The sequence below is a fragment of the Falco peregrinus genome, chromosome 10 (genome assembly GCF_023634155.1).
Source record: "Falco peregrinus isolate bFalPer1 chromosome 10, bFalPer1.pri, whole genome shotgun sequence".
NCBI lineage: Eukaryota > Metazoa > Chordata > Aves > Falconiformes > Falconidae > Falco > Falco peregrinus.
Window position 1 is genome coordinate 24,259,812 of NC_073730.1, and position 19,113 is coordinate 24,278,924.

At 41.2% G+C, this 19,113-nt stretch overlaps 1 protein-coding gene across 2 annotated transcripts in view; it reads right to left on the reverse strand.

The window, feature by feature from the left end:
- EIF2B3 (eukaryotic translation initiation factor 2B subunit gamma) overlaps positions 1-18,926 on the reverse strand; it is a 102,272-nt gene extending 83,346 nt beyond the window's left edge. For both annotated transcript variants that reach the window (XM_055815647.1, XM_055815646.1), the window contains exons 1-3: positions 18,781-18,926; positions 18,406-18,554; positions 15,814-15,953 (exon numbers count right to left, since the gene is read on the reverse strand). In XM_055815647.1, coding sequence (XP_055671622.1) covers positions 15,814-15,953; positions 18,406-18,553 — 288 coding nt within the window. In that variant the 5' untranslated portion in view covers position 18,554; positions 18,781-18,926. The remainder of the gene's footprint in view (positions 1-15,813; positions 15,954-18,405; positions 18,555-18,780) is intronic.
- Between the last annotated feature and the right edge of the window lie 187 nt (positions 18,927-19,113).

Genomic DNA, 19,113 nt, shown 5'->3' on the forward strand with positions numbered 1-19,113 from the left:
AATATACTGCCAAAAATCTACTAGTTCAGCAATTATCTTCATTTAAACTAATCCTAACATAATATTTGTGCAGCATGGCCTACAGAAAAGCAGCAAGTTTCCACTTTATTTTTTGTTAATGATCAACCTTCTAAAGAAGATAGTGTTTCTTTCTTGACATTTACCATTTTCACTTTTTGTGCTACCATCTACTGTGGTAAGTCCCCCTGCAGAGCATGACATGGCTTCTTAGTTTTGTCTTTTTAAAAGACATTATTAAATAACGATAGGCACGAGAAAATACTTGGTAAAACCAGTATTAACTCATGGAGGATCAGTAATTCTACTTTTTCATTAAAAGCGAACCAGTTTAGCATTGACCTTTTTTAACAGAAAGACTTATTATAGAAAGGTTTGCTTTACAGACTATCTAATACTAGCAGATTCCACACTGTAGGTAAGACTAACTGAGGTCTGGTATGTACATTATTTGACAGGTTCTCCTACAAATGCTAGCCAATTTCTTGTGTTTACCAATAAGTCATTGGAATTCATCACATCACAAACCGTTAGAACTGCTGATTTGGCATGCTGTGCAAAAGGTCAAGCTCTTCAGTTTCCATTTGATTTCTCCCCACTTTACTGAGAAACACCTGGCTGCTTTACAGGAAGGAACAATGTGCAAGTTGAGAATTTTACACATTCAAAACCTGACTTGCATCACCCCTTTTAACGTATTTTCAAAATGTGTATTTTATATTACAGTTTTGCCCAGAAGTGCTTTAATTATCACTTCCTTAAAACAAACAACATGCACATATTGGGACACCACCCCCACCCCACCCCCAAACTAAACAACCTAAACCACTAAAGCAAGCTGCCCTGCTCCAACGTTCCAGTGTGTACAAAGAAAGTAAGAAAAAATTCAACTTGGTATGGAAGTAAATCTCCAGCTTCATAACTGTAAATAGTGAAGAAATATATATTAAATATCCTGGGAAAGCCTGCAAAATTTTCAGATATTTTATTTTTACAAGAGGACAACTGAGTTACAGTATTTGCACAAAAGGCCAAAAGGTATCCAAGGCGCACATAAACAGACCTGTACTTTTCAAACTCAGTTTGTAGAAGGAAGAGATCACCAGCTTCAAATCTAAATGCATTCACTCCAGTGGTGGAAATAAGAAATAATAATAAAAAGAGAGAAACAGACAGACCAATGGATTTATCCTAAGGAACAAGTATCTAGACTTGTAAAACAAACCTTGTAATTATTTCACATTTTACTAAATGCTTTAATCTGTCACTATAACAAAAATCCAACAAGCATTTCATGGTTGTGAACCGGCTCCTGGGTTTTTTCTCCTCACTATAAGACAAGCTTTTTGCAAAAACTGAATGCAAGACCCCTGAGGAGCATACGGGAACAGAACCACCAAATGTCTGGTTGCCATCTGTTCTACCCATTTACTCTCCCAATATGTAAATAAACGTCAGTGAGCGCAGGGACCAGTGAAACACACAGTTGCTCTGTAAAGCCCACATTTCTGCCTCTCCTCCTGATGAGCAGAGCAGTGGCCTCAGAAGCATGCTGAGAATACACCATGAAAGGCTCTTTTGGGACTTGACAGCCTCCCCTTTGAAACACAGCCCCCCCCCCCCCCCCCCCCCCAATAAAGCCCTCACTGTCTAATGGATGCACTTTTTTTCCAGTGTACAACTCCTGAACGAATAAACTAATGGCTGAATGAAAAAATAAACTATCCTAGAACCCTAGCAGAAGTGTGTGTTTTTCTTTACGTTTTTAGGGTGGGTGTAGAAGAAAGAAAATAAATGGTAGAGCTTGTGGGTTTTGTACATATATACATGCCAAATAAATAAAGTGCACCTTTCCCAATGAGCCACTGATACAAAGAGAAGTACGTACTTACTACATGCACTCATGTGCTAACAAGGGGTATGTGAACATACTTGACTTCATGAATTATGCAAACACCTAAGTACACACACATATACATTTCTTAATAAACTACATGTAACAATGATTACATCAACCCCAAACTATTATACAAACAGATGATAAGAATCAACATGAACTGATTAAAAAAACCCAGCAAGCACACACCCCAAGCAGAACCACTTGCAAAGGCAGAAAAACACATGCACAAATGCACACTCAACACCCATTACAACCACAGGAAGGACACGGAAAGGGTCTTAACTCAAGGAGGACCATCTAATGGATGGGACATGAAACAAATGCTTGGAATTTCTGGCATTTTCCTGCTCTGCCAAACTTGGTATGTGCCATTTTGTTTACTACTTTTATGACACAGAGAAGCCCTTGTTACAGACCAGGGCTCTACCACAGAAGCTGCTGAACAGACCAGGTGAAAATACCATCAAGCATAATAAAAGAGAACAACAAATTACTTTGGGTTGGGGAACACAAGAAAACACTACAGTGCTACCCAGGTGCAGGTACAGCAGACCTAGCTTGCAGGCAGCACAGCTTACAGTTTTTTCTGAGCATCACAGGAGTCACAGAAAAGAGAAGAACATGACACTCCTTGGAAGAGTCACTTGGGCCTCTGTAATCCCACTTAACCTCCAATTTTCAATTTACGCGCTCAAGTTCAGAATTTAGACTTGGCTGCTGATCAATGGAGAAAAATGAGGTTCTGCAGAGATCATTCTACCTATGATCTAGTTTCAAGAAGATGTTTCTTTGGTCCTACTGACCATGGATGGAGCCCTGGGCTTCCAGTCTAGCTATCATGGAACACTGAGTGTTCAGTCAAATCAAGTATGGAAACACGGCACTTAAGACCTCCAGATCTCTGCTCTCCTTTTCTATAACACTGGCTAATGGCACTTCACCATCAAACGTTTCCAAACTGTGAAATGCTCACATATTATGAGATAACTTACATATTCAATCTGGATAAACGCAGCACTGTAACATAAAACATCAAGAGATTCATATAAAATAGAGAAAAAAATAGTAAAGAAAAAACCCTCAAAACTAGCATGTCAACAATTATATTGAACCCAGCACAATATGGAAAATCTACACAAAACCAAGACCAAAAAGCAGAATGTTTCAAGAACTGAGTTCAAGACAACCAATTTAAAAATAGAAAACATGTTTTCAATGGAACTAATTCATACCACAGATCAAAAGATGGATACAATTATATGGTGTAATATACCAGCATAAATAAAAAGCCTTAGACTTTCTCACACCCTGCACACAAAAGACAATGCTAAAAACTCTTTCATATTCAGCAATAATTGCTGGATCCCTTCCGTTCAAACAGGAGATATCAAGGTTACCGCAGATAGCTGGCAGCAAATGATTCATTTTTAATGGCATTTTCTATGCTAAGTATGGACAAGGGCAGGACCTTGTAGCCTAAACTGCCGATGGCCTCAAAAACTGCAAACTAGAAGATGAGGAAACATGTTGCAAGGAAATTTCCAATTTGAACAAAATCAGCCTCAAGAGATAGAGGAAAACAAATGTTAGATCGCATTATAAACAGAAAAGAAGCAAAATATCCATGAGCAGTAGACCCAGCTCCTAACAGAAGACAGACAAAACATAAATGCTGAAAGTTTCCAACTGCAGAGTATTACAGCTGAGACTGACAAGAAGTGAAAAAAATATAATCAAAAAATTAGATAGACACCGTTCCTACACTCAGCCTAAGTTAACGCATGCACAGAGAACTTTGCATCACTTCCTGCGATGTCACCATACAAGAGGGGAAAGAGGAACAAGTTATAATTACTGCTGGAATTAAGACTGAGTTTTATACACAATAGCCTGGAACTTCACCCACATGTTGCATTAACAGTGGGGTTTGTGTGTAATGCTTTTATTATTCTAAAGAGTGGAAAGGGAAAGAACAGTTTGGCTGTGGGCAAGCATTTTGATTGCTTGTTAGCATGCTCCAGGCAAAGCCAAAGATACCTCCAAGCAATTGCATCACTCACCACTCTTCAGATCAGAAACTTACATTCAAGGCTTTAAAAAATAATGCCTTTTTATCTTAGTCTCCATTAAGAGTCCTCCAACTTCCACACCTGTGACCTCTTTGAAGATCTATGGCTGTTGCTGTAACTGGAGCAGGGAACTTCATTTATTTTTTGATGTCTGTAGGATCTTTTTAGCTACCAACCAAAATGGCTGCTTTTGGCTGGGAATTCCCACTCTGCTTTTGTAATGGCCTTGATAGCAAGATTCAGAAGAAAATAATGATTTACTACTTGGTTAGCAGACATGAAGCACTTACCTACTGTGCACTCATTCTGCAGCAGCAAGTTTGCTGTAGACCAGCACCTTTGTAACTCTTCTCAAGGACAGAGGGCAGTGGAGGCACAGGATGTGCCTCTACCTGAAATCCAGCAGCAAATTCTCCCCATTAAAAAATGGAAGAAACTTTTTTTTTTTCTGAAAGACAGCGTGTAATGTGAAAGAAGCTTTTTTTTTTTTTTTTTTTTAAAAGAAAACAGAAAAGTCTAATGCAGGAGCCAAGGGAGTCTCTTTTAATTTCTTGGACGGCCCTGAATTCATCAGGTGAGGATATCTTAAGGCAATGTGAATGCCTTCACATATGTAACCTGTCAGCATCACTGTTTATCTTCTCAAACAAAGCTGGAAGAAAGATGCCAGAAGCTGGGGAGGAGACCTAACCCCAGTCCCATCATATGGCTCATCCTATGTGTTGTATCAGATGGGATCATACAATGAAAACACCATTTTAGGTTATCTTTGTATCTCAAGAGCTACCATCCAAAATCAATATTTTTTAATTTACATACATATAAGTTAGGAACAGGAAAGATATTCAAGCCCAGAAGGCATCCTGTCTCCTCCCAGGAGGAAGTCTTGTTACCTATTGCTCAAACTGACACATAGGGTGGAAAAGGGTAATTCAGTTACCAGCAACCAAAAGCAAAAGTTTAGAGATGAACACAAGTTCATCAGCTTATTAAGATTGTTTTCAAAGTAGGACATTGATATGACACTGAACTGTAAAAATTCTGGTCTGGAACATAATCTTTGCAATCCACCTTTTCCTCTGGCTCCAACTAATGCAACTTAGTCCTACTTACATAGTACTCCAAAAATCATTTTCCACGCTTCCTCCTCCAACCAACCACATCACTCTGCTTCACTGGTTCCATTTTCTGTCATATCAAGCACAAGTTGTTTACCCTCCTTTTAATAGCCTATCCCTTCCACTAACCATGTATTTACCAAATCTACTTCTGCCTTACTTCAATAAAGGCTGCCAACTCTATTACCTACTTGTACCTTCTAAAAAAAATGGTTTTAGGCTCCATCAACTTTTTTTACTTTTTTTTTTTAAAATAAATCTACTACCCTTACACTTACAGAAAACGGACGATTATCAGACTATCAGTACACTGGGGCACCAGGCTGATACTGACACATATCAGCCTGTCTTGCTAGGCTTGCTCATTTGTCTGAGGTCAGGAGTCACCTCCTGGGTTTATGTCCAGAACCTAAGCATGCCACAGAGGAGACTGTTTTCCCCCCCATCTAAAGGCATCCAGAAAGCACGCACCATCACTCATGAGAACCACGCCTGCTAAAGCTCACGGAAGCACCCCATAACCCAGACTGAATTCACCAGTTCATGGAGGGTGAGACTGGCAAGCTAAATTCTCCCCTGGCTCAATGCATTGCATGAACAAACTGCTTCACAGGCAGAGCTCTAGAAACAAATGGCACTCTCCTCGTCACTCCTGTTCCTGGAAGGCAGGTTTCCAGGACTACCTGGACAGCAGCGCTACCAGATCTGCTGCGCAGCTGATCTTGGACTCTGCCTCACATGAACAGAAAGAACACTGCAGTCGGGCTCCAATCTCAACAGCAGCAGCACAGCAGGCTGGCTGCCAAAGCCCAGAGCTCAAGCCCAGGCTTAACGCTTAATGTAAGCAGAGCCTTAGGCAGTCAGGTGCTGTAGTCATACAAACAATAATAATAAAAACTAGTCCTAATGAAGCTTAACCAGCTCAACTTACTGAACAGAGAGAAGGCCTTCGCCCACAGCCTGCAATTACCTAAACAGCAGATCTCTCAGCCACACAACAAAAAGCAGGTACAACTGGATTCGGTGGCTAGAAATCAGCGTTCAGCACAGAAATAAAAGACAAAGTGGTTTAAGAGGGAGAATAAGTATAAACTGGAATAAAATACCAAACAATATAATAGCCTCTTCATCTAGTAGAATATATGAATAAAGCCTTGCTATCGTTCAGAAACACATTAAGTCATCTGTAGGTTTTGGGGCTAAGAGCCCTAATTACCATGTGCAAATTCCCTTACAGACGAGAGGATCATAATGGTTCCTTGCAGTCTCAAACCAGACTACAAATGAAAACCATGACATATACAGGATGTGTCCTCAGGAATCATTCTGCCATCCCACTGCTAGTATTAGCATGATCTTAAATTAAAAAAAATGGTGTGAAACTCTTTCCAAGGTCAAACCAAATCATTACACAACACCCAGTTTCAACCCTGCTCCAACAGAAAACCCAAATGCTAATTCTCTGCAAAGCATTATTAGCAAAAGCTAATGCTCTTTGAAACACAGCTCAATGGCATTGCTATTTCACACTAGCCTGCATGAAGTGAGAGTCCACTTGTGTGAAACCTGATTAGCTTTGTTCAAATGTGGTGGGTTTCCCTGTAAAAACCAATCATACTATGTTAAATAAAAGTACTGATTTGAACAGTAGATACCTGTACTATCCTCCATGCACTATTTCTCCTCTAGCACCTCTCCAATTTTTCCAGTGATATTTGGCCTGCAGCAACTGCTGTTGTAAGAAAAATCTTATGAAAACTTCAAGACCTCCACTGCTGTTTCCAGCACTATTAGTCTACATTCAGAATTTTCACCATCATCCCAAAGGAGCTAAGAGAATTTATAGTGCAGAATACCTCAATTTGTTTCAAGAAAATCTGAATACACAATTATTTTTCCCTTTTCAGCACAGAAATGAGAAAAAAGAATAGGTAACCTCTATGGGTTTGGGGTTCCCAGTTACAATAACATGACAAAACTGCAACATTAAACTCCAGGCGTCCTACAAGTCAACTCTTCACCATGGCTTTCACCAAATCAAACAGTTACAGAAAACCAGTGCTGAGCAAACTGACAGCCTCTGGGACACCCTGTGCTGTTCACAGCACCACCTCCCCATTATCAATGCTACACTACTGTACCAGGCTACAAAAACAGACACAGGGAAAAATCCTCTCTAGTACAGTAACTCCATGGGTTGACGTTTGGCATCTGCTCCCTCCCACATTCCCCAATAACTGGAACTATGTACTTGGGTCAACACATGCAATTGTGTTTGATCTAAACAATTAAATTTCCTCTTTCAAATGATGAATACTTACTGTGGAATATCACCTGCAACAGTGACAGCTGTACAGCCCACAAATGCCATGAAAAGCCCCAACCTCCAATGAGGGAAGGGCTGTTCAGATCCAAACATGGGGAAAATACACAAGTAGAAATCATGCAGGCTAGAAAAAGTGAAAAGGCTGCAGACAGCAATATTATTCCAGAAAAATGTACAAACAGCTGTGAATGCCTCCTTGCAAGTATCACCCTACCTGAAGCTAGGGAGACCTTGAATCTCATGGGGAAAGGCCAAGGACATTGGCAATAACAAGCAAAAAATTATTAAAACACCAGACCAGATGGTGACTTAACACTGAGAACAAGTACATCACTGAGCAACATCCAGCGGAGCCCCTACACAACTCCTCCTTCTCTGTGGAGTCCAGGACATCAGTGATGCCTTCCCACCACCCTTCATGCCCTCACCCAGGCATGGGTGACAGTCACATTTTCAAGGTTCATACATGGCACAAGGTTTTGCCCTCTCCACTGACAGCACCAAGGAAAAATGACAGCTGGAAGACACTGACTAACCTTTTCCCCCCACACTCTTAATATCTTAACTCTGTCTTCAGAAAGAAAATAAGATGCACAAACTCATTTTGCACAGACTTTTCATTTCTTTGAACATTCAACACAGAACAGCTTTTGAAAACTATAAACCTGAAGTTTGACTTATCATGTAAAAGGCTTCCTATGCCTCATAACATAAGCTGATAACAAAGGATGTTTAACTCTTCTTTGCCTTCATGTGTCCATGAAAGTGTTGTTAAAGACAAAGTGCAAAATGTTTTTTGAGCTTCCTTTACTAAAGCTGAAATTTTCCTTGAACACATAGCATAGTAAGTTAAGTACACAAGAAGACTGTATATACTTTAAACAGGGAAAATGAAGGATTATTTACAAAAATGAACACTAACTTCTATTTATTTCCGAATAATGAAAAGGAAAAGATTTTTACCAGGACACTTTTAAACAAAGTATTTCAGCTATATACACGTGCAAAGAGATTACTATATCTGCGATTAGAATAGGTTGAATCCATGTACTTCATCAGAAATCACATAGGGTCTAAATGAAAATATATACTGCAATATAAGAGAAATGCTGACAATTGACTTCTACATGGAAACAAGAGGCATTGGTTAACATAACGAGCACAGGCCTCCATTTGCCAGGAACATGAAAAGGATAAGGACATGCAGTGGAAGATGCAACAGTTGAAACTGAAAGGCACCTCAGGTCTATCAATGACTCCTTGCAAAACACCTAAGGTTTTGCCTGCATGTGTAACAAAGGCATCTTCTTTAGCCAACAATGTGCAGAATAGCAAACGCCCTAATAAAAATTCTTGATCCTAACCTATAAAGCTAATTGCCTCATTCAAACTTCTGGTGGTTTAGCCTTGATCCATAGTAAACCCTGGCAGCAAAACAATTAATTTAAGTAGCTACATTCTTCTAAAGCTGAGTAACTTGAAAAAACAAAACAAAACAAACCCAAAACAACCAAAAAAACCCACCCCAGAAAACACACCAACCACCAACAACTGTTTAATTCTCTAATTCTTAGCCTGCCAGAAAAAATAAAGATCAGAGCAAAGTCCTGGACACATTCATCAAGCACACAGTCAGGCAGCACTATCATTCCCCCCCAGCAACATCAGCAGCCTGAGCACCTGCCAGTATAGCTGCTTTCTACTGAGGCAATCAGCTGTGCTTTGGGAATGGGACTTGAGCATGCAATCCCTAATAAATTCTGCCTAGTGCCTCAGTGGCGGCAGTTTTCAATCAGAGGTAGAGAAGGAAACAAGATGCTACACACCCTGTGACCCACCATCTGATACATCTGCTTTTCCCACGCAGCACTAACATTGAAAGGCAGAATCAGAAAAAACAGCAAGACAGCAACTTTTATTTCCATTTTAGACATTCCAGTAATAGTATTTTCCGTCAGGTCTGCTGGAAAAAAACTGATTAAGTTGGTTTTACTATTTCAAAATAGATAAACAGAATATTTAGTTGAGTCTTGCTCTTATATATAAAGACCTTGCCTCTTACAAATGAATTTAATTTGGTTTTTTATTTCCACTGACAGTATAAAAAAAAATACATAACTATGTATTGTGGGGACTGAAGTTTTTCTTTCCATGCTCACCAAACTCTACTCAGCTGTACCAAAAGGATTCAGATTGCACCTTCCAGCCGTTACAGCAAGCTTACTTACATCATGTGTTTGCAAAGGAGGTTTTTCAACAGAGGAAGTGAAGCGCTTAGCCATGCGGTCCAAGACTCCACGGATCAGTGACCCTCAGCAGCATACAGACCACCACCGTGACATCACACTTTCCACAACATGGCTCCCAAAGATGCACATACCAAGAGAAGAATCTGGAGTTTCAATCTTTGTTTATTTGTTCAAAGAAAGTTGGTTTTTCTTCTTCTTTTTGGTAGCTTTTTAGGGTTTGTTTTGCTTTGCTTTTTAAGAGCTGTATTACTTTCAAATCTTACTTTTTGAAACTGAGAAAACCAGGTGGACCACCTGAGATGAAACATTCACACACAAGCACTCACAAGTGATAGCAGCAGAAGACATGCTGATTAATTCACACCATATTAGTCAGGGCTTCCATTAACACAACTAAGGGCTCATAAAGGAAGGAAAATGTGAAATTGTTCCATCGCTGTTACTCTGCTGGAACACCACATTTTAATCACTGGCTGGAGTATAGTTGAGTGACACAAGGGAGAGAAATGCTTAACAGAAGATGAAAATAATATAGACTCAGCGAAGACAAATGCTTGATCCAGGCACACCCAATCCACCTCCTGTTTCAGACTGAAACACAGACTCATGATTTAACCAGGTTTCTCAACCTGCTGCCTGGAGAGGCCCCAGCCTGGGAGGTGGCGCCAGACAGCAGCTGTGTGGGTCTGGTAAAATTTGGCACAGGAAACAAAATGGTCAAATATTAGAGATGCCTAAATTCAGAGGAGCTCATTTATAAACTACAGTGACACCTCCTCAACCCTTGCCTTTTCCCCCCCCTTTTTTTTCCCATCAACAATAATCTACAACTCACAAAAAGGTCTGCAGCAGTCTGATGAATGGTACGAGCAGAAAGTCACAGAAACACAGTTCACAAAGGGGTTTCCAGAGTCAGAGGTTAGCCTGCTGCCATTTCAGGTACACATTACTTAGTTTATTTAAAATAAAACAAACAAAACCCAACCAAAATAACAAAAAACCCCAGCTTCTCACTCTAGTATAAATTTAGGGGATTTTTGTCTTGATTACTCCTTCTGGAAGACCATTTCACAATTCTATTATGCAACAACTAAAAACCTTCTGTAATTTTCAGCCTGTTTTCTCACAGCAAATTTAAACCCAATTATATTCCACTCTGAATATCTCCTCTTCTAGTGTTTATTCCACATTGGTGCATCGGAGTTCCACACCTGTGCAGTATTCTAGGCAAAAAAATCCTCCCATTGCCTTAAGCAATAGTACTGATTTCTCATCTTTACCATAAAAAAATACTTTTACCTGATACATTCCAGTCTTGTGTTTACCTTTCCTTCCTCCATCAGAGTGGCTGCCCACCATCACTCTACTTCAACTAGTACACTCTAAGACGCTGCAATTTACTCTTGGGCTCCTAGCTCCTATTACAATTTCTTGTTACTAATCCCCCAAATCATGAGTTCTGCAGTCTTGACACTATTACTGTGCTATTAACATGGCAAGTCTCTGCACATACATTTTGCATACTGGTCCTGTGAATGATCCAAAGGAGGTCTACTGAACTGCAAGAGAAGGCCTTTAAGAATGGTAGTAGAAGTCAAATAAATGAAGACATAAATCTGGACTGAAGAAGTCACAGAACAACATACTGGAGGGAATAACCCCACTAAAAAGCCCTGATGGACATATCAGAAGACTTTACATTGTAACTTGAAAAAAAGTGTGTCCACTAACACCAGACAGAGGAAAAAGCCTCCCCAAGTGAGCCAGGGGATTTCGTTACATGAGATTACAAGAGACATGAAAATAAGTCAACTTTTTAAAAGGCAGTAGACTGTCCACAATTGGGGGTGAGGTGGGGTGTATCACCACTGAAATATGAGCTGCCTACAAAACAAAACTACAAAACCACATCATCTCCTACCGCAGCATGCAGCAGACAGTGTTCGCATCTCTTCTCCTGCTAGAAAGCATATCAGATATCACCACTGAAACTGTCAAACTGTCAAGACTCTTACTAATTTCCCTATTATTCAGACTGAAACATGTCAAAGCTCCAGCCAGTGCTGCTTACCAATAGTGACAGTTATCGAGGACAAAGCAATTATACATGATTTAAAAAAAATAAAAGCCACACCTCTTACAGAGACCTCCTTCCATACTGTTCTGGGCAGTTAGAAAGCTTTAGATGCTAAAAAAAATAAATAAAAACAAGAACATGGAAGTTACAAAATTACACCTTATCACCTGCTCTGTCACACCTGTGATATCATCCTTATTTTACAGCAGTATGCTGAACATACTGTTTTACTAAAAATGCCAAACACTGATCTCATTTAAAAGCCTCTTAATCTTGAGACCTATAAACACCCCTATGATGGTGAAGCTGCAGTTACAATAGCATTATTACACCATCAACTGTGAGTCTACACGGTCTACGTCCTACCACTTCTGATCCTATATATAAATGAGAAAAGAATTAAACCTTTGCAGCTTCACTTTCATTTCCATATTTTCAAAAGCCATTCATTATCAGTCCTGCAAAAGATGAGCAGAAAACTAGGAACTTAAAAGAGCCAAAAGAATAAAACTGAGTGATATTAAAAGTATATAAAAACCAAAGACTGGATATTAAAATAATAGTCATGGAAACTGCCACAAGGTACAGAAACTATAGCAGGATCTTGAAGCCAACGGCATTCTAGGGAAATGCTGGGATGGTCCACAGGAGAGTAATTAAAGGATCTGATCAATGATTGTCAAAAAGACCTTAAACAAATTGTTTTCACATCCCTGTATAAAACAAAATATTTAACAAATAACTCCTATACCCACTTCTTGCTTTTTGACATCATCAATTTAAGTGCTCAACTTAGTGCAAAACATTGATAAGTGTTATATTACCCAATCAAAAATAATATGAACACAAGCAAAAAAAAAAAATCCCTATCAGTTTCTACTTCGTATGCTGCAAAATGATTTTTCAGTTACTTACATTTAGACAGACACACTCTCGAACTGAGTGCCTTTTTAAAGTCACAATCTAGCACACACTGAAGAAAAAACAGCACTCTCAATTCAGGTAATGGACTGCAGCTCTACTGAAGTTTCTATTTCAGTAGTTTCCATTTAAAACAGCTTCAACTTGTGTTTAATCTCTTGTCCTGCTGGCTTTTTCAAGGTGGGGAAACAAAGCGTGCCATATGCACACAGTATAGAAAGATGATCTTACATATGAAACCATGACAGATTTGAGACAGACATCCAGTTTCCAGTACTGTTACAAATCTATTTAACAATCCTAGGTAAATTACTGCACCTCGTTAAGCCTCAGTTCTCAGCTAAAGAGTTGTGAAGACATAATGGTTAATGGTGTTAGTTATTCAGACCCCAGATCTGAATGTTTAAGTGAAAACAAACAAAACAACCCACTACAAAAGTCAAATAAAGACCTACTGGTAAAGAACAGACCAGACTGACAGCCAGGCCCATGAATCCAGAAAGTGCAACTTATACCAACTTCTTCGTTGTTCATTACTTCTCAAGCAGGTGCCTTTAAGAATCAGGTTTAGCTATCATCTTTTGTTGTGTGAAGGATCCAAGAAAAGGATACATTCAGACTTGTAATGAACATAAAAACCCTAATGCTACATTGTCCATCAGGTGTAGGCTAATGGAATATACCAATTTTCCATCAAAAATAACCAGAAGACTGTATCAGCTCTTGAAGTAAAAATGTCAAAAACCCTGTGTGTGTGGAGTGGGTGAATAGCAAACAAAAACTTGAAAGGCTTTTTGTGTGCACTCGTGAACTTCTGAACAACCAGGGAAGACTAAGACTGGTAGTCAGCTGCTTGTTACTGTTAACCAAGACAGTCCTACCTGCCCAAGCTACCTTCTCTCAGCCCTGACAGGCTTTGCACATATGTATTCTCATGCTACTATTGAATGCAATTCTGTAAATCTCATCTCGACATATAATCTGTAAAGTATCAAGCTTCATTAACCAAGGTGCAACACAACAAAAAGGCCTGCAACTGCAGGCACAGCAAGCAGCAATGCTGCACTGGTGGAACTCCCTCAGTCAAATGCTAGACAAGGCAGCAGGTCATGAGATTTTATGCTTTACAGTGGTCCAACATTTATGCATATCTCAGAATTTGTGATCAGCGGCTCAGCTACCCTTAGATGTATTTCTTACTGTGCATTTATAATCTTGGCTGCACCCCCTGTTGCTTGCATTGCACACAAGCAAGCTGTCTATACTGTGCCATGTTACCTCATTTTTATTGAGCATAGTTGTTCTTCTGTCTGTGGGCAGTTAACTCAGTTTGCAACAACTAAGTTTCAGCAATCAGTTTAAACTTCTCATCAGACTTTTGGCATGGGTTGCAAAAAGTCAGCAAACTATGGCCACAAGCAGCAGTTGTTTTCACCAGGGAAACTCATTCTTCAGTGACATCCCTCTCCCACTATAGTACAGACACAGCCAACATACAGCAGCTTTTCAGCGACCTCAACACGGTGTAGTTCTCTCACCTATATCACACAGGAGAGGGTATACCCTGAAAAGGGTGTACCAGTGTTATGCATTTACTAGAGGAATGACTCCAAAACACACAGTGCAGCAATCTGCTCAGGAACTTGGTACAGGCTTATTTCAAATAAGAGACCGCTTTGTCCCCTCTGGCCAGGCAAGCAAGACATGGAATAAAAAGGGCGGCAGAAGCACTTGCTGCTATTCAAACACAACAGCTGCTGAAGAAAAGGTGCATGTTTTCCAATACTACCTCACATCTTCCCTAAGTCTTTTTTCTGAAAAATTAACAGAAGATCAACACTGCCGCCCCCAAAGACACAGTCTGTTTTCTCACCTCCCCAAGCTTTACTGTTGTCTTCCAGGCCTCCCCCTAAGCAAATTTGCCTGAATTACCAAAAAGAGGGACACTCAGCCAGCCAGACTGATCACTGTGATCAGGCAATAAAACTGTAAGGTCAGGGTCACCATTTGCAGTGCAGAGATATTTCCTTACTGCATGTATGTAATTAAAAAATACTGCCAAACTAAGTTATGACAGAGAGCAATTCTCCACGTGACAGAAACATTCAGTTAAGTTAAACTGATTTTGTCGATTTTGCTTTTCCTTTTTATATCTTCTCTTTGCCCTCTAAATTATTCTAGTCTGTGCATCAATCCCTTGCAGAATCTCTTTCGTTATGCCATCTAGACACCCATATGTGCCTGGAAAGTTTCATCTTGTCTCAGCTAGAGTCCTTCTCCTGGGACTACACAGCCTGTTATACTGCAGTTTATTATCTTCAAAAAGAGCCTGAAGACAAAAAAAGACACCTCAGGACTTAAATGGTTCACTGATGTTCTGTTGCAACCTTTATTTAAATAGCCAGTTTGACTAAGATGGCCTAAACAGGCAGGGAAGAAATCAGAAAGATTAAGTGCATGACAACGACAAAATAAAATTCCATCCCAGATCATGGTAAGAGCTCTGAGCAACATTTCTGCCTTACATGGGAGTGTTTTAATTGCACAGCTGGAAATTAAGATTCTATAAACTGGCATTTTTATTACAACAGCAGCCCTTTTATCACATTTGGGCACTGTTTACCAAAGAGCTTACCATATAACCAATACAGCAAAGCATAGCAAAAGCAAAAACTGAAGCACAGAGCAAGTCTCTTGCATAACGGCACAGACAAGCTTACGGCAGGGCCAAGAACTGAACATAAACTTCCTTACATACTGGCATGTTGCTTAAGTTAAGATTACAAAGAACATTTGTGCAGAACTACTTCCCCAAGCACTAAGTGGACAACAGCGATCGCATATCATATCAAAAAATGTATAAACAAATCCAACCTTTTAATTAACCTGCCAGAAAGCTCACACTAAGAAGCAGCCAGTGCCCAGCCTGGATCTGCTCTAGCCTTCTTCGCTGTCAGTTCTACTCATTTACAGTCTTTGTTTGAGTTCCCCCATGAGCTGACCTTTACAAAATTCAGCTTTTCTGAAGTTTGGTTACCTGCAATATCAATACATGGGACAACTCTTAAAACACGATGAAAAAAAATCATTACAAACAAATGTCTTCCAGTCAAGCTCAATAAAAGACAGTGATACCTTAATTTTCTGGTGAATATGCCTCAGTGAATCTGCTGTACCCATGTCCATGTTGTCACTGATGCACACAAAATCCAGCTTCATTTTTGTGTCCAAGTTTAACATCTTTTGGATTTCCTTCCTTGTAATCACAATGACCTCTAGGACAGAGGAAAGTGGGATCAGATCAAGCAGAAAAAAAACCCCAAAAACCATTCATCACAAATAGGATACACTCTTTATTTACAAAGGCTGATGGAACTGTCAAAAGGCTTGAGTGACATAACTGCGTTCTACAACAAACCAAACTCTTCTGGCAATAGTAAGTTTTGAAGAAGAGAATTAAACTTCTAATGAATATTGAAACAATCTCTCCTGCTTTGTGGAGGTTTTTACTGAAATGGATGTATGCATGTGAGTGGCATGAGTCAGCAAGACAGAACAGAAGCGTCTTCTATCATTAGCAAGCAACCTCAAACCATATGATCTCAAACAGACCAATGAGAGCCTGTATTAATGTCACCAACACTAGAGCTTTGTTTTTTGCCCACCCTGGTCATGTATAATTCTCTGTGGACAATACCACCAGCCACAGTACTACAATACAATGGGTAAACTATTTCTCAGCACCAGCTTGGCAAGAGAGTGGTATGCGTAATATGTGAGCAACAACCTCATTCCATCTTCAAAAGAAAAAAGGTAAACTCATATTTGAAGGTTATCAGGAGTGGCATGAAAGCACATTTTCCAAAATGAAGAATGTGAGAACAGAAGCTCTGCAAAGAAAAGATTAAGAAAAAAACCCAGCAGGACACTTTTTCCCGTGGCCTCAAGAACTGGAAGGAAAAGCAACAGTGAAACCTTCAAATTAAAATATCCCACATTCCCAAAACCCCAACACTGTAACATTGTATGTCATACATACAGCAGAGAAGTATGGGAAGTAATACAGCCCTCAGCCTAGGAAGCTCCTGCGGTAAGACAAAAGCACACTAAGAGTAAAACTGTTTCAATTAAAACTGAACTCATTCCCAATCTGTTAACAGAAAAGAGAAAGGAACTGCAAACACCAGAACTGTGTGGCAGTTTGGTACTGAAGATACGGGAGGGCTGCTCTCCCACTCCTGTACCACATGCCAATGTGGATTCAAAACAGGCTGAAAAACTTAAGAGAAAGCACACTGAAAGCAAACCTTGAATTAGGGAAATAAGTAAGCAGTGGAGAAGGAACTGGTGTCGGGTGGAAGCTGTAAGCCCACACAGTTTAGCATAAATCTAGTGAGCAGGACAAAGGTCTAAGTATTAGAAGGGATGAAGCACTTGCAATTAGGACAAAAGGGATGCAGTGAACAAGCCTGTGGAACACCTAATTACTAACATAAGCAAATATGAGGCACTAAAGCCTTATGTAATATTTAATTAAAATTATGATCCAGGGAGAGGATTCGTGCCATTGGATTATTAACACAGAAATGTATAGCTTGGTCCCGGGCCAGAAGCAAGGGAAGAGCAGGAAGGTGGCAGTTTGCTTATTGAAGCCGCATGTACAACTCTGCGTGTTCAAAAAAAAAAAAGAGACAGGAGAACAGTCAAAGAAAGCAGACACTCAGGAAACAGATTCCAACAAACAGGCAACAAAGAATTCCAAGAGAAAAATAGTTCTTAAGGACTTCTTAATGAAACAAAATACAGGCAGAATCTTAAGTTTGCTCTTTCTTTTGTTCCTTCGCACTTAAATAGTAAGAGACTAACATGGATAATCATGATCTGATCTTTACATCTTCACAGAAAAAAACAGTCAGGAGAAAAGCTACAGTCTCAGGACAGAGTACAGAATAATCATACAATCATACAGGAGAAGCAAAACCAGAGATGCAGAAAGGCAAAGGACAAACATAAACATGAAAAAAAGAGACGTGAAGTGTGTCAGGAAAATTTTTTATAAGAAGCAGCAGGAATACCACAGAGAGATTTGGTCCACCACTCAAAAGGCAAACAAAAACCTAAACCCAGAAAATACTGAAGAACCTCACAATGTGCTAAATACTGTTTTAGCCCTCCCATGAAACAAGGCCCACAGGCAAGCATTATGAGTCTGCCACTTCCCCCTCCGTGCTCTGTCCAAAACCCAGCACTTGGCTCTACAACGCAACAAGGACTACATGCCTCAGACAGAGCAAGTAACCCTGAACCTCAGGCCAGGCTGAAACAACAAACCAAGAGATATCCCAAGAGATCGACACACTTCTCACGCTGCTTACATTAATCACTGAGAGAAAGCAACGAGTGAGAAACTCCTGGTTAACAAGACTGGGAAAGACATCAAAATTGGGAAAAGCATATAGATAGGAAAAGCCTTGGTGAGGGGAAAAGAGGGGGAAGGGGGGCGCTGGCACAGGAGACGCGGCCTAAAGTAAAGGAAGGGATGTGACATGGGCCAACAGCACAGCTCCAATGCAGAGAGATGTCCTGCCCCCATCAACACGGCACCTGCGACAAGACATTAGAACAAGAGGGGGCGACAAACGGGAGCGGCGGAGATGACCACGGGATGCCTGAAGAAACCAGAGTAAGCGTGTCGCCTCCACTCCCCACGACACCGTGGTGCCTCACCTTCGAAGCCGGCACGCTCCAGGAGGTTCAGCGGGTACCAGAGCAGGGGCCGGTTGCCCACCGGGAGCAGTGGCTTCGGGATGCTGGAGGTCAGGTCCGTCATACGGGAACCGCCTCCCGCCGCCATCACCACGGCCTGGAACTCCATGCTGCAGAAGGAGCACAGGGGCAGGGCCTCACTCAACCACGGCACAACCGGGCAGGGCAGGACCGGCCCGGGATGGGACAGGCCGAGCCGGGCTAAGACCAGTTCGCTTCCACCTGGCCCAGCTTTAGCCGCCAGCACTTCTCGGAGGCGTGCGTCGGCTCCCCGCCTCCCCCGCGCCCCTCAAAGCCCGTGCGGAGGCACCGGGCCGCCCCCCGCCCCGCCGTTACCTCCGCTCTGGCGGCCGCCGGCTCCCAGCGCCTCACTGACAGGACAGCAATGGCGGCGCCGGCGCACACCGCGCGTGCGCGCGCGGAGAGCCGAGCGGGTCGATCACGGACAGAGGCGGTAGAGCGCCGATAGGCTCGATCCGCCATTTCGCCTTGCTGCAGTCTGCTCCTTCCGGCCAGGGCAGCGAGAGGAACACCGAGGGAAGGATCTCGGCCTGCGGAGCGCCGAGTCATCGATTCCTGCCCGGCTACAGGAGGGGCTTGGCGGCACAGCGCCCCTAGGCGGCCAGAGGTGGGGCTGCAGGCAGCGCGCACGGCGGGGCAGTTTGCAGG